We start from the raw sequence: 15462 nt of genomic DNA, 5'->3' as shown, positions 1-15462 counted from the left end.
GGGTCTCCGGGACTTAGCCTCATCCAGTACAGACTCCTCCATTCCACTGTTGCTGCTTCTGTGCTGACCTCTCTGCCTTTCCATCGATGACGATATACGGAGGCCCACCTAAGTCCAGCCAGCCCCAGTACCCAAAGGCTCAATCCACGGGGAACAAGGGCTGGTATTGGTGAGTGCCAGCCGGCCTCCGTCCTTCAGCCCACTCTGCCTACCAATTATGGGGACCCTTAGGATCCCTCCTACGGGTAGTGTCAACCCCCACGTCAGCCCAAGGGTCCACCTCCGGTGCAACAGTCCTTCTGTTATCCGAAAGAGTAAATAACCGATTTACATTTACCCATTCTAGCCCTCTTGTGATTTTAAATACCTCTATCATATTCTCCCTGAGCTGTCTCTTCTCCAAGCTGAAGAGTCCTAACCTCTTTCTTCATAAGGGAGCTGTTCCATCCCCTTTATCATTTTGGTCACCCTCTCTGTACCTTCTCCATCGCAACTATATTTTTGAGATGCGGCGACCAGAATTGTACACAGTATTCAAAGTGCAGTCTCACCATGGAGCCATGCAGAAGCATTATGACATTTTCCATTTTATTCACCATTCCCTTCCTAATAATTCCTAACATTCTGTTTGCTTTTTTGACTGCCGCAGCACTCTAAGCCGATGATTTCAATGTATTATCTACTATGACTAGATCTCTTTTCTGGGTGATATGGAACCTAACATCGTGTAACTATAGCATTGGTTATTTTTCCCTATATGCATCACCTTGCACTTATCCTCATTAAATTTCATCTGTCATTTGGATGCCCAGTTTTCCAGTCTCACAAGGTCCTCCTGCAATTTATCACAATCTGCTTGTGATTTAACTACTCTGAATTATTTTGTATCATCTGCAAATTCGATTACCTCACGTGTCCTATTCCTTTCAAGATTTTATAAATATATTGAGAAGCATGGGTCCCAGTACATATCCTTGAGCACTCCACTGCCCACCTCCCTCCACTGAGAAAATTGTCCATTTAATCCTCCTCTCTGTTTACTGTCTTTTAACCAGTTTGTAATCCACAAAAGGATATCCTGTCCCATGACTTTTACTTTTCCTAGAAGCCTCTTATAAGCAACTTTATCAAATGCTTTCTGAAAATCCAAATATACTACATCTACCAGGTCACCTTTATCCACATGTTTATTAACCCCTTTAAAAAGGTGAAGCAGATTTGTAAGGCAAGACCTGCCTTGGGTAAAGCCATGCTGACTTTGTTCCATCAAACCATGTCTTTCTAACAGTTCTGTGATTTTGATCTTTAGAACTGTTTCCACTATTTTTCCTGGCAGTTAAGTCAGGCTAACTGGTCTGTAGTTTCCCGGATTGCCCCTGGAGCCCTTTTTAAATATTGGGGTTACATTAGTCACCCTCCAGTCTTCAGGTACAATGGATGATTTTGTTAGGATCATGATTCCAGTGTTTCTTTGGTACTTTCTCCGAGAACAAGCAGGATGGCAGATCTCACACATTGGTGACATCATCCAATGAAGCCTGGTATGGAAAATTTAGATCAAAGTTTCTAGAACTTTGACCTAGCTTCTCTGAGCATGCTCAGCATGCCATTATACCATGCATCCATCAGGTTCCCTTCAGTCTCTTCTGCGGAGCCTCGTATCTCACTCACGTTTTTGCAGATTAAGTAGCCGCCGCCTCGTTTTTTTAATTTGTGATTTTTCATGTTTTTGACCTTGTGTTCATTGAGGGTCCCTTTGGTGTCTTCCCCTTATTGTCTTGGGTTTTGACGATGCCCTCATGACCCATCGGGGGCTGATGAATTAGATGCTTCGGACACTGATGCATCAGATGTTCTCTCCTCAGACCCATCTCCTCCAGCTGATCAAAATAAGTCTCCATCAGAGGAACTTTCCTTCGCATGATTTGTTAGGTTAATGGCTGAAGCCATCCCCTTTCAGTCAGAGACAGAGGAGGATACCTGGCAAGATTTATCTAGTTATTGTTCTGTTACTGCGTTCTTTTGCATACTGTTCTTTGTAAAGGCTATGCCTATATATACTTTGGTTGTAAGTTACTTGTAAACCGACACGATGTGCAAACGGTTGTCGGTATATAAAATCATTTAAATAAAATAAATAAAAATAAGATGCTGGATATTCTCTGGTCTGTGGAGCCTTCAAAGGAAATTGTGGTGAACCCAGTACATGAGATTCTTGTGGAGCTGCTAATGAGGATGTGGGAACACCCCCTCTCAGTGCCTCCCGTAAACAGGTTAATTTTGTCCAAAATGCTCTTGAATTCGACAAGCATCAGTTACCACACCAGTCTGTGATTGTCACATCCACTCTCAAGAAGGCCAAGCACCTTCGGACCCATTCCTCAGTGCCCCCAGAGAAGGATTAGAGGCCATGGATGATTTTGGGAGAAAGTCTTTCAAGGAGGTATGCTTATTGCCCACATAGTGGCCTTCCATCTCTAATTGGACCAGTATATGTAGACATTCTGAAGCAGGTGTAGGAGGTAGCTGAGCAGTTGCCTCAACAGCAGCAGGATATGTTCCAGTTGCTGGTGCAATAGAGTCTGGAGAGCAGGAAACACTTGACCCTATCAGCAAGCAGAGGCCCCTCGCAGCTCCCACGGGCAACAGAGGGCCCCAAAGTCCCTGCCAGTGCCTCAATCAACTCTGGTGACTGGGTTTTGACTGGATTGCAGGCAATGGATCTTCAAATAGGGGGCAGACTGTAGTTCTGCATGAACTGGTGGCCCAGTGTAACCTTAGATCCGTAGGTCCTTGCCATCATGTGCAATGGATATAAATGAAATCTAATGAGAGCCCCACCAAATTTCCCCTCCCATGTCATTTTTGGAGACTGATAGCTCATCAGGAGGTACTTGCAGAGGAGCTCTCCTCCCTCTTAACAGCCAGAGCGGTCAACCCATTCAACTAGGGGAAAGAGGGCAGGGATTTTACTCCTGGTATTTCCTGATACCAAAGAAAAAAGGGGATTCTGTCCCATCCTAGACCTAAAGGCCTTGAACAAATTTCTGAAAAGGAAAAGTTCAACATGGTTTCTCTGGACACTATAATCCCTTCCTTGCAAAAAGGGACTGGATATGCTCTCTCAGGCTGAAGAATGCGTACACCCATATCAAGAACTTCCCCAGTCATTGAAAGTATTTCCAATTAGTGGTGAGAACTCAGCACTACCACATCGTGACATTTGGGTCTTCAGATAATGCCTAGCCATAGTGGTGGCACACTTATGCGGGCTGGACTCCATATTTTCCCTTATTTGGATAATTTGCTGGTTAAGAGCTCTTCTCAGGCAGGAGCTGAAGCGTCCATGTGCTCAACCATCCAGGTGCTGGAGTAACTAGGGTTCGTCATCAGTTACCCCAAATCTCGTCTCAGTCCATCACTTCAGTTGGATTTGATGAGAGACATGGCTCGGGCCAAAGCCTTCTTGCCGCAGCAATGGGCCATCAACTGGATAACTATTGCGGTGGGGATTCAAAAGAGCTTGAATTCTTGAATTTAATATTATGAGACTGAAGGGGCCCCACATGGATATATAGTATAATGGCATGCTGAGCATACTCAAAGTTCTAGAAACTTAGACATAAGTTTTTTGTGCCAGGCTCCATCAGATGATGTCATCCATCTGTGAGGACTGCTGTCCTTGGAGAACACCTGTTACAGGTAAGCAATTCTGCTTTACAGTGTATGAGCTATATTGCCTTATTATGACTTTTTCTATACAGGCCTTGTGACATCAGCATGTCACAGTCAACCTCTCTTCCTATTAGGAAAACCTGCTGTAAGCATTTCTGAATTTCACATCTGGAAAGTAATGTTAAGAAACCCATATAATAGTAGACTTCATTTACAAACTTAAGTCTGTCTTGAAGTATTTTTATACTGAATTCCTCATTTGCACATGTTTGTAGTTAAATGCAGGGAGTTTTCCAAATATTTGTAAATGCTGCCTGGTTTTTAAGGAAAATTGGAACTGTAACCATTAATAATTTTTCTGGACTGTTTCCATTATACTTAAGCAAAATCTTCTGTTTAGCATAATCTATCCATAGGCTTCTCAAGTTGTGTAACCTGGAGGTATGGTTTCAATGCATTGTATTATATTTGTCTGCTTAGGGCCAAATTTTAAAACGTATGCGCGGGTGTAGATTTGTGCTTGCAACCCAGCGCGCACAAATCTACGCCCAATTTTAAAACATGAGCGCTGCCGCGCGCATGTTATAAAATCCAGGGTCAGCGCGCGCAAGGGGGAGCACACTTGTGCACCTTACGCGCGCCGAGCCCTAGGGGAGCCCCGATGGCTTTCTCTATTCCCTCTAAGGCCGCTCCAAAATCAGAGCGGCCTCAGAGGGATCTTTCCTTCCGCCACCCCCCAGCCCTACCTAAACCCCCATCATGGCCTTTAATCTTCAAGTTGCGCCTGCCTCTGGGCATGCGTAGATTGCGCGCGCCAGCCAACGGCTGGCCCACGATCCCGGGCGCAGCAGTAAATGGCTGCTGTGCCTGGAGGCTCCGGCCCCGCCCCCGGACCGCCCCATCCCGCCCACTCCCTGCCCCCTTTTTCAAGCCCCGGAACATATGCGCGTCCTGGGGCTTGTGCGCATCAGGTGCACAAGGAGCAGGTTTTCAGGGTTACATGTGTAACCCTTTGAAAATCTGCCCCTTAGTGTAAGTCTCTGCTGTTTACTAGCCTGCATTTTTTCCTTCAGTTCACACTAGTACCTTGCTTTTCTCTAGATAGGTAGGGGTGAATTAGCCATTACATATGAGTGACATCATCTGGAGGCACCGAATGGACCTCTCTCTCTCTCTCTTACCTGCTCAGCATGTTTAGCAATTCCCACTTCAGCATTGCCTTGTGAGTCCCCTCAGTCTTTTTATTTCCAAACACCAGCACAGATGTGAACCTATATTTCTTTTTTTTTTTTTTTTCTGAGTATCTTAAAAACATTTTCTTTGAAGTTGACCACTGCCTCAGCAGCCCTCAAACAGAACTTTTCAGTGCTACCAAAAAGAAAAAAAGAAGTAAAATTCAGAACATTTTTACTTTACCGTGTCTGGTAAGAAAAAACACATGGGGGCAGATTTTAAAACCTGCACGCGGGCGCAGATTTGTTCACGCAACCCGGAGCGAACAAATCTATACCCAATTTTATAACACGCGCGCATGTTATAAAATCCAGGGTCAGCGCGTGCAAGGGGGTGCACAATTGTGCAACTTGCGTGCGCCAAGCCGCGCAGCCTGCCATCGTTCCCTCTGAGGCCTCTCCGAAATCGAAGCAGCCTCAGAGGGAACTTTCCTTCCACCCCACGCACCTTCCCCTCCCTAACCCACTCCCCAGCCCTACCTAGAACCCCGCCCCCCTTACCTTTGTTGAAGAAGTTACGCCTGCCTCCCAGCAGGTGTAAGTTACGCGCACCGGCCAACAGCCGGCCTGCGAACCCGGGCACAGCGGCAAATGGCCTCTGTGCCTGGAGGCTCAGGCCACGCCCCGCCCCTTTTTGCAAGCCTCGGGACATACGCGTCCCGGTGCTTGCGCCCGCCGCCGAGCCTATGCAAGATAGACTCGGCGCGCGCAGGGGGAGGCAAGGGTAGGTTTTCGCGGGTTGCGCGTGTCTCTTACGTGCGCAACCCTTTGAAAATCTACCCCATGGTGAACGGGTTCAAGGACTGTATTTGTAGAAAGAGAATGTCCATTACCAATGGACATAACCTCTGCTACCACTGCCTGGGAATTGATCATGACCAGGCCAACTGTTATGATTATGGATGGATGTCCCTGAATACACTGAGATCAAGGGCCTGGAAAATGGAGAAGCTGCATAAGTCTTTTGAAACTGCTGCCCATCCTTCTTTTGGAGCGCAGTCTCTTCTGCCTTCCTGGGAGTTGAGTTTAGCAGGAGCTCCTCAAATGTATCTCCTCCATCTTGGGAACAAGCTGAATCCTGAGGGTCGAGTAAGCAAAAGTATGAGGCAAAGAAGGAGAGGTGCCACTCTGAGAAGCTGCAGGAGTAGATGGCGCACAAAAAAGCATTGGGCCATGTATACATGGTACATCAGCACCGTTGGTGCCGACAACACACAAAGCCCCAGGGCTGTCATCAGCTGTTTTGAAACATTTATTAGTATAGTTTTACAATTATTTCTGCATGGGGTTCTATAGCAGCTTGGCTTATTCTGATTTCCTAATAGGAAGTATATTGGTGTTTAGGGCCTGGTTTAATATTTGTAGTGTTGCCTTTTCATAGATAGGGTTGTTACTGCTGGAGTGCATGCCATAATGAAGGTGTAACTTTGTGCGGGTTAGTTTGTGTGCATTATTGCAGATCCTGGGACTATGTTAGGTGCTATATTTGTTTCCATTTCTCCAGGTTTGCACTGCATGCAGAGTGGCTTTTTTTGTTTTCCATTCCAGTTTCTGTCTCCTTATTTATAATTTGTGGTCTTTCTGTCCTTGGTGAAAGTGGGCTTTGTGTGTGACTGAGGTGAGGTATTTCACTAGCATGTAGCCATTTGTATCAATCTTATTTGTTGTGTTTTCTCAATAGGATATGCATTAGTGGTAAATTACTGTCTTTTCTTAAAGAAGGCTATTGTACCTAGTAGTTAAAGGGAGTTTGTTTTGCTTTTACTGAGATGTCACCAGAACCAGAATATCTTTTTTGTATGGTGAGTTGTATGGGTAATGACCTAGTTCTGTTCTGACCCATTGTTGGGGGTCGAGGGGGTTCCCATGGATGCAGAGTGTATATTTACATATAGCCGCTTAAAGGTCACATGTTCAGTGTGTCAAGCAAGTGAGAACATCTGTCAGGTGTGTCCTGGCCGAAAAAAGGTTGAGAACCACTGGTCTACAGCATTCATTTGCAGCAAAGTTAAATCAATCAAAGGATGTCCACCAGGCTATACCCCTCTGAGGTGACCTCCTCAATCATCTTCTTCATCATTGTGATCCTGAGTCAGTATTCCCATATTTCTAGGTTGTGAAGAAGGGTCAATGCCCTTCCAGGACACTTGTCTTCACCAGAGGACCTTTCCTATTCTACATTTCCGGTCAAGCTGGGAAAGGCACTCTTGAGTTAAATGTTCATAAGGGCAAAGATCCTCGTGAAAACATCTGTGGCCTCCTCCCCCCAATTGTGGAAACACAAGTGGAGCTAGCAGCAATTCCATCCATAATATCTGTGAACATTGCAAACCAGAATGTGGGACACACCTGTGTCCTGTGCCCCAGTAACAAGGAAACATGACCTAAAGTGTAGAGTACAAAACTCCTCTGGCTTTGGAATAGTGTAATCATCCCACCAATCTGTTGTGGTAGAATCAGCTCTTAAAAGCAAGCAAGGATATACTCGAATACTCTGCCCAGGATCCCAGGCTACTGGATAATTTTAGTAAAAAGGTTTTTCAAAGCTCTATGCTTAATGCAAGAATTTCTGCTCACCAAAGTTCAATACTTACAGGACTGTAAACAGAAATTGAAACTTTCTTCCAACTGATGAAGGCAGAATCAAATACCCTTAACTACTCTTTGATGCTGAAGAGTTTATACACCATCTTATTTGATTCAGGTATGAAGCATTTGATACTAGAGATGTGAATCGTGTGATCGATCGTCTTAATGATCGATTTCGGCTGGGAGGGGGAGGGAATCGGATCGTCGCCGTTTGGGTTTTTTAAATATCGTGAAAATCGTGAAAATCGTGTAAATCGAAAACCGGCACACTAAAACATCCCTAAAACCCACCCCGACCCTTTAAAATAAATCCCCCACCCTCCCGAACCCCCCACCAAATGCCTTAAATTACCTGGGGTCCAGTGGGGGGGAGGGCGGGAAAACCGGCACACTAAAACAACCCTAAAACCCACCCCGACCCTTTAAAATAAATCCCCCACCCTCCCGAACCCCCCCAAAATGCCTTAAATTACCTGGGGTCCAGAGGAAGGGGTCCCGGTGTGATCTTTTACTCTCGGACCTCCGGTGCTTGTAGAAATGGCGCCAGCGCTACCTTTGCCTTGTCATATGACAGGTCAAAGGTAGCGCTGGCGCCATTTTGTTTTTTGTCCCCCGAGGTCAGGAGCATAGGAGATCGCTCCCGGACCCCCGCTGGACCCCCAGGAACTTTTGGCCAGCTTGGGGGGGCCTCCTGACCCCCACAAGACTTGCCAAAAGTCCAGCGGGGGTCCGGAACGACCTGCAGTCGAATCGTGTTGTCTACGGCCGGCGCCATTTTGCGCAAAATGGCGCTGGCCGTAGACAACACGATTCGACTGCAGGATGTCGTTTTGGACCCCCGCTGGACTTTTGGCAAGTCTTGTGGGGGTCAGGAGGCCCCCCAAGCTGGCCAAAAGTCCCTGGGGGTCCAGCGGGGGTCCGGGAGCGATCTCCTGCCGCAAATTGTTTTTCCATACGGAAAAACCAAAGGTAGCGCCGGTGCCATTTCTACAAGCACCGGAGGTCCGAGAGTAAAAGATCACACCGGGACCCTTTTTCTGGACCCCAGGTAATTTAAGGCATTTTGGGGGGGTTCGGGAGGGTGGGGGATTTATTTTAAAGGGTCGGGGTGGGTTTTAGGGTTGTTTTAGTGTGCCGGTTTTCCCGCCCTCCCCCTTCCCCTCCCCCTTCCCCCGATTTACGATTTTTTGACGATAAATCGGGGGAATTGTTATTGTATCGCGGCTCTAATGATTTTTGACGATTTAAAATATATCGGACGATATTTTAAATCGTCAAAAAACGATTCACATCCCTATTTGATACCACATTGCATACCTCCACAGCATCTATTGGAGTTCGACATATGGCTTGGTTGAGGGTCAGAAAGCTATGCGATATGTCCATGACAAGTTGGCGGATGTCCCATATCTGGGTGATCATCTTTTCAGAGAAACAGCTGCTCAAATAAAAGAACAATATGTGGCAATCTACAGAACAGGAACAACAGTCTTCTGCAAGGCACCTTTACTACATTTTTAAAAGACCATATTATCAGCAATTTTAGTAATACTGGGTGCTATCTCTTTCCACAACAGCAACAACTTCTGATTTGCATTCATCAGCGAGAATGCCATCAATCAAGAATAACACAACTGGAATTAAGCGTAAGGGTTTTACCTTTGAATGTAATGTTTGTGATAATTCTCTCTTATTAGGATCTCTCTTTGTTTCCAATGATTTTTGGTTAAATGGATGTAAAGTTTGTAATATGGTATTGCGTTTTAGTTATGTTAATTATTCTTTTTTCTTTTTTTTTCTTTTCTTTATATCCATGTATTTGCTATATACAAATTATAATATTTAATTTGTAAAATGAGATAAAGAATTAAAAAAAAGAATAACACAAATACAGCCAAAGCCTGGAGCAAGTTTTTAATCACCTTTCAGTACCATTCTATACAGTAGTGAGGGAGGATCCAGCACTACTTGAAAGAGTGGCGCAAGATCATCAAAGATTGCTGGGTCTTCAAGATTGTGGAGTCTGGATAACACTTGCATTTCTCCTGGCTTCCCACACTTCTTCATTGCTTGGCCTTCAATCCATATCCATCTTACTTGATTTGATACAACTTCACCTGGAGGTGGAGTTGCTCCTTGAATAGCGGGTGATAGAACTGGTTCCTTCCCATCACCTTGGCCAGGATTTCTTTTCCCAGTATTCCCTTATCCCCAAGAAATCTGGGGGACTGAGACCTATCCTGGATTTAAGAAACCTGAACAAACATATACTCTGGGAAGAATTCAAAATGAATTACCTCCACACAATCCTGCCCTTAATGCGGGGGTAGGGGTGGCGGTGATGGATGTGCACTATAGATCTAAAGGATACTTAATCATATTCCCATCCATTCCTCTCATTGGCATTACCTGCATTTGATGGTGAGCGTTTCCTACTACTAGTATAAAGTGCTCACTTTCGGCCTCTCAACAGCACCTAGGATCTTCACCAAGTGCCTGGCTGTAGTAGTAGTGCATCTGTGACAACAGGAGGTAACGGTGGTGGGGCCACTTGGCAACAGTGATCATAACATGATCAAATTTAAACTAATAACTGGAAGGGGGACAATAAGTAAATCTTCAGCTCTAACACTAAACTTTCAAAAGGGAAACTTTGATAAAATGAGGAAAATAGTTAGAAAAAAACTGAAAGGTGCAGCTGCAAAGGTGCACCTTTCAGTTTTTGCAAAGCTTTCAGTTTTTGCAAAGCTGCACCTTTCAGTTTTTGCAAAGCTGCAAAGCTGAAATGTCTTGATGACATTAAAAAATTCAAAACAGCTTTGAAGGAACATCTGCTTCATCTTGCATTTAATGGTAAATAAACAGTATGAATATCATCATTCTGTTTTCACTGTAAAAATGATGTACTAACATTGTGATTTTAATGGTAAAATTGCAGAGTTGTTTTAATATCATATGCACCAATAATATCTGGTATTATTGTTTTGGTTTCTGTGAAACTAACATTTTTGTTTTCACTGTATGTTTTTTGCTTTAATATGTATGTATTTTTGTATATCACCTAGGCCTTTTTAAGTGTTAGGCGATTAATAAATTTTAATAAAAAATACAAAAAAAATACAAGGTTAAAAGTGTTCAACAGGCTTGGACATTGTTTAAAAATACAATCCTAGAGGCGCAGTCCATATGTATTCCACACATTAAGAAAGGTGGAAAGAAGGCAAAACGATTACTGTCATGGTTAAAAGGTGAGGTGAAAGAGGCTATTTTATCCAAAAAAAACATCCTTTAAAAATTGGAAGAAGGATCCATCTAAAGAAATAGGATACAAAATAAGCATTGTCAAGTTAAGTATAAAACATTGATAAGACAAGCGAAGAGAGAATTTGAAATGAAGTTGGCCATAGAGGCAAAAACTCATAATAAAATCCTTTTTCAATATATCTGAAGCAAGAAACCTGTGAGGGAGTCGGTTGGACCATTAGATGACCGAGGGGCTAAAGGGGCTCTTAGGGAAGATAAGGCCATTGCAGAAAGACTAAATGAATTCTTTGCTTCCGTGTTTACTAATGAGGATGTTGGGGAAATACCAGTTCCAGAGATGGTTTTCAGGGGCGATGAGTTAGACGAACGGAATGAAATCACTGTGAACCTGGAAGATGTAGTAGGCCAGATTGACAAACTAAAAAGTAGCAAATCACCTGGACCGGATGGTATGCATCTTAGGGTACTGAAGGAACTAAAAAATGAAATTTCTGATCTATTAGTTAAAATTTGTAACCTATCATTAAAATCATCCATTGTACCTGAAGACTGGAGGGTGGCCAATGTAACCCCAATATTTAAAAAAGGCTCCAGGGGCAATCTGGGTAACTATAGACCAGTGAACCTGACTTCAGTGCCGGGAAAAATAGTGGAAACTATTCTCAAGATCAAAATTGTAGAGCATATAGAAAGACATGGTTTAATGGAACACAGTCAACATGGATTTACCCAAGGGAAGTCTTGCCTAACAAATCTGCTTCATTTTTTGAAGGGATTAATAAACATGTGGATAAAGGTGAACCAGTAGATGTAGTGTATTTGGATTTTCAGAAGGCATTTGACAAAGTCCCTCATGAGAGGCTTCTACGAAAACTAAAAAGTCATGGGATAGGAGGTGATGTCCTTTCGTGGATTAGAAACTGGTTAAAAGACAGGAAACAGAGAGTAGGATTAAATGGTCAATTTTCTCAATGGAAATGGGTAAACAGTGGAGTGCCTCAGGGATCTGTACTTGGACTGGTGTTTTTCAATATATATATAAATGATCTGGAAAAGAACCTCACTCGTCATAATATCAAATTTGCAGATGACACAAAATTATTCAGAATAGTTAAATCACAAGCAGGCTGTGATACATTACATGAGACCTTGCAAGACTGGAAGATTTGGCATCCAAATGGCAAATGAAATTTAATGTGGACAAGTGCAAGGTGTTGCATATAGGGAAAAATAACCCTTGCTGTAGTTACACAATGTTAGGCTCCATATTAGGAACTACCACCCAGGAAAAATATCTAGACATCAGTGGATAATAATTTAAAATTGTCGGCTCAGTGTGCTGCAGCAGTCAAAAAAGCAAACAATGTTAGGAATTATTAGGAAGGGAATGGTTAATAGAATGGAAAATGTCATAATGCCTCTATATCGCTCCATGATGAGACCACACCTTGAATATTGTGTACAATTCTGGTCGCCGCATCTCAAAAAAGATATAGTTGCGATGGAGAAGGTACAGAGAAGGGCAACCAAAATGATAAAGGGAATGGAACAGCTCCCCTATGAGGAAAGGCTGAAGAGATTAGGGCTGTTCAGCTTGGAGAAGAGATGGCTGAGGGGGGATATGATAGAGGTCTTTAAGATCATGAGAGGTCTTGAACAAGTAGATGTGACTCGGTTATTTACACTTTCGAATAATAGAAGGACTAGGGGGCACTCCATGAAGTTAGCAAGTAGCACATTTAAGACTAATCGGAGAAAATTCTTTTTCACTCAACGCACAATAAAGCTCTGGAATTTGTTGCCAGAGGATGTGGTTAGTGCAGTTAATGTAGCTGGGTTCAAAAAAGGTTGGATAAGTTCTTGGAGGAGAAGTCCATTAATGGCTATTAATCAAGTTTACTTAGGGAATAGCCACTGCTATTAATTGCATCAGTAGCATGGGATCTTCTTAGTGTTTGGATAATTGCCAGGTTCTTGTGGCCTAGTTTGGCCTCTGTTGGAAACAGGATGCTGGGCTTGATGGACCCTTGGTCTGACCCAGCATGGCAGTTTCTTATGTTCTTAACCTATGGATTTAAATGGAAATGGATTTATGCATAGTGTCACAAAGTTCCTTGAATCCATTTGCATGCAGACTCAAAAATTCACTAACCTATTTACTGCCTCTTTGTGCTTCAGGGCTTAGCACCTCATTAGTAAGAGTTCACTTCTGTGTCATAGCAGCTTACCAAGCTCAAATCGAGGGTAAGATAATCTCCACTCATCTGTTAGTTTCAAAATTCATAAAAGGCTTATGGCATACTAAACCTCCAATTGTGAAAACGCCTGTTCCATGAGACCTAAACATAGTTCTAGCACAACTGACGAAGCCGCTATTTGAACTGTTGGTGTTGGCTTCTCTCAAGTTTCTAATGTGGAAAGTAATATTCCTTGTTGCAGTAACATTAGCCGGAGTTAACAAGCTTCGGGCTTTAGTTCATTAACCACCTTATATGCAATTCTTCCGTAACAGGATGGTGTTCCACACCCATGTAAAGTAGTATCAGCTTTCTATATTAATCAGGCCGTTTTACCTATGTTCTTTCCAAGGCCATATTCACATGAAAGTGAGAAAGCCCTTCATACCTTGGACTGAAAAAAAAAAAAGAAGCCTTGGCTTACTGCAATAGAAGGACTCAGCTACATCATCAGGCTTCACAACTATTTGTCTCTTATGATTGTAACAGACTGGGCGTAGCAGTGGCTAAACGCACATTGTTGAACTGACTAGCGGATTGCATCACGCACTGCTATATGCTTGCAGACCTACAAATTAAAGACACCATCAAAGTTCACCAAGTTAGAGCCGTAGCTAGATCAGTGCCTTTGTTTGCGAACCATACCACTTGAAGATATCTGAAAAGCTGCAACATGGTTGTCAGTACAGACTTTTACAGTCTAGATAGTCTCCCCAAGTGTGACGGTAAATTTGGGTAAGCAGTTTTATATAGCCGCTTCACCCAGTAGTCTACTGTCCATGGTGGCATCTGGGTTGCTTACTCAGTAAACGCTCCACTGCAGCTCTCAGCTTGGAATTCCCCACATGTAATGGCTAATTTAGCTCTGCTTACCAAGAGAAAAAGCATTTTCGCTTTGCGATGTCCTGCGGTTCTCTTTTTTGTGTTAGTCATTAGTAAACGTGTAATACCTGTTCTTCAAAAATATTGCACAATTTGACCATAAAACTTCATTTTTTAGTTATGATTTCTTAAATTCATATCATTTTTTTTTCTTTCAGGAATATCCAAAGGTAACGATTGGTGTTTTTATTCATCAACCAACCCCTTTCCTTCCAGAATTTCTAAATAAACTGTTGATTCTGGATTACCCCAAGGAGAAAATTGATATGTTCATTCATAATTATGTAAGTATTGAATTAGAATTTCATCTTGATTTAAAAATGTAGAAATCAGTCAACAGATTAGTAGAATAAAAATATGATACATGGTATATTGGTATGTAATAGGGATCGGTGACCCCCAGTGTGCCGCTCCATCTCCATTGCCAGCACTGAAATCATTTTCAGAATTCATTGGGTGACAGTGGTAATCACAGAATTTGTGAAATTAGGTCTGTGAACTTTGAAAATGCATATTGAGGTCGGCCCAGTGGCTCAGTGCAAGCGGTGCCATGCAGAGAATCCTGGATTCTGTTTCTAGCTCAGATCTTACGCTCCCTTCGTCGGCCAGGGCTGAGATACTATAGAGGCAGCCTGCAGAACCCATGGGGGGAGGGAATTACGCTCATCACACAACAGCGATATCTAGTGATCAGATTTATTGCTCATGTTTGTAGGTTTCTGGAATGACTGGGTTAAAGCAAGATGGGAGAGGATATAAAATGGAGGAAATATCCCTGGGTAGCTGCAAATTTAAAGCTCATGGTACCAGATATTAACCCTGGTTCATTTGAACTGGTAACCCCAAAAGAGCAGGAGGAAATTGCCAGGTCAAAAAAATTGCTTGTGGTGCTAGAATTGGGGAGTGGGGAGTCTGCTAGACAGCTGGTTGGATTTATGAGACGCAACATCAAAAGAGGTGGCAGTATTGTGGTTGGAGGTACACCCCTGCTCCCGATGGAACGTTGCTGGCAAATCTGTATTGCTGACCCCCAGTATGTATTATAATTACTTTCACTATAATAATCATGGATTTTTCTTTTTTTCAATAATTGTGAAATCTTAATCAGATTTTCAGTGTTTAATGGTATTAACTTGGCAAGTCATTACAAATTAAGGGGCGGATTTTCAGAGCCCTGCTCGCCTAAATCCGCCTGGATTTAGGCGAGCAGGGCCCTGCGCGCCGGTGCGCCTATGTTCAATAGGCCTACCGGCGCGCGCAGACCCCGGGACTCGCGTAAGTCCCGGGGTTTTCCGAGGGGGGCGTGTCGGGGGCGGGCCCGATCTGCGCGGCGTTTTCGGGGCGGGACGTAGCGTTTCGGGGGCGGGCCCGGGGGCGTGGTTACGGCCCGGGGCGGTCTGGGGGCGTGGCCGCGCCCTCCGGACCCGCCCCCAGGTCACGTCCCGGCGCGCGGGGATTTACGTCTCCCTCCGGGAGGCGTAAATCCCCCGACAAAGGTAAGGGGCGGGTTTAGACAGGGCCGGGCGGGTGGGTTAGGTAGGGGAAGGGAGGGGAAGGTGAGGGGAGGGCAAAAGAAAGTTCCC

At 43.9% G+C, this 15462-nt stretch overlaps 1 protein-coding gene across 2 annotated transcripts in view; it reads left to right on the top strand.

The window, feature by feature from the left end:
* The window catches only part of PLOD2 (procollagen-lysine,2-oxoglutarate 5-dioxygenase 2), a 244211-nt gene that overhangs the window by 144104 nt on the left and 84645 nt on the right, over positions 1–15462 (top strand). For both annotated transcript variants that reach the window (XM_029615873.1, XM_029615874.1), the window contains exon 9: positions 14038–14163. In XM_029615873.1, the coding sequence (XP_029471733.1) occupies positions 14038–14163 (126 nt within the window). The remainder of the gene's footprint in view (positions 1–14037; positions 14164–15462) is intronic.

This window comes from Rhinatrema bivittatum, chromosome 9, assembly GCF_901001135.1.
Source record: "Rhinatrema bivittatum chromosome 9, aRhiBiv1.1, whole genome shotgun sequence".
Classification (NCBI taxonomy): domain Eukaryota; kingdom Metazoa; phylum Chordata; class Amphibia; order Gymnophiona; family Rhinatrematidae; genus Rhinatrema; species Rhinatrema bivittatum.
The sequence above is the reverse complement of the archived record's forward strand: the minus strand, read 5'-3'. Positions and strand labels throughout refer to the sequence as shown.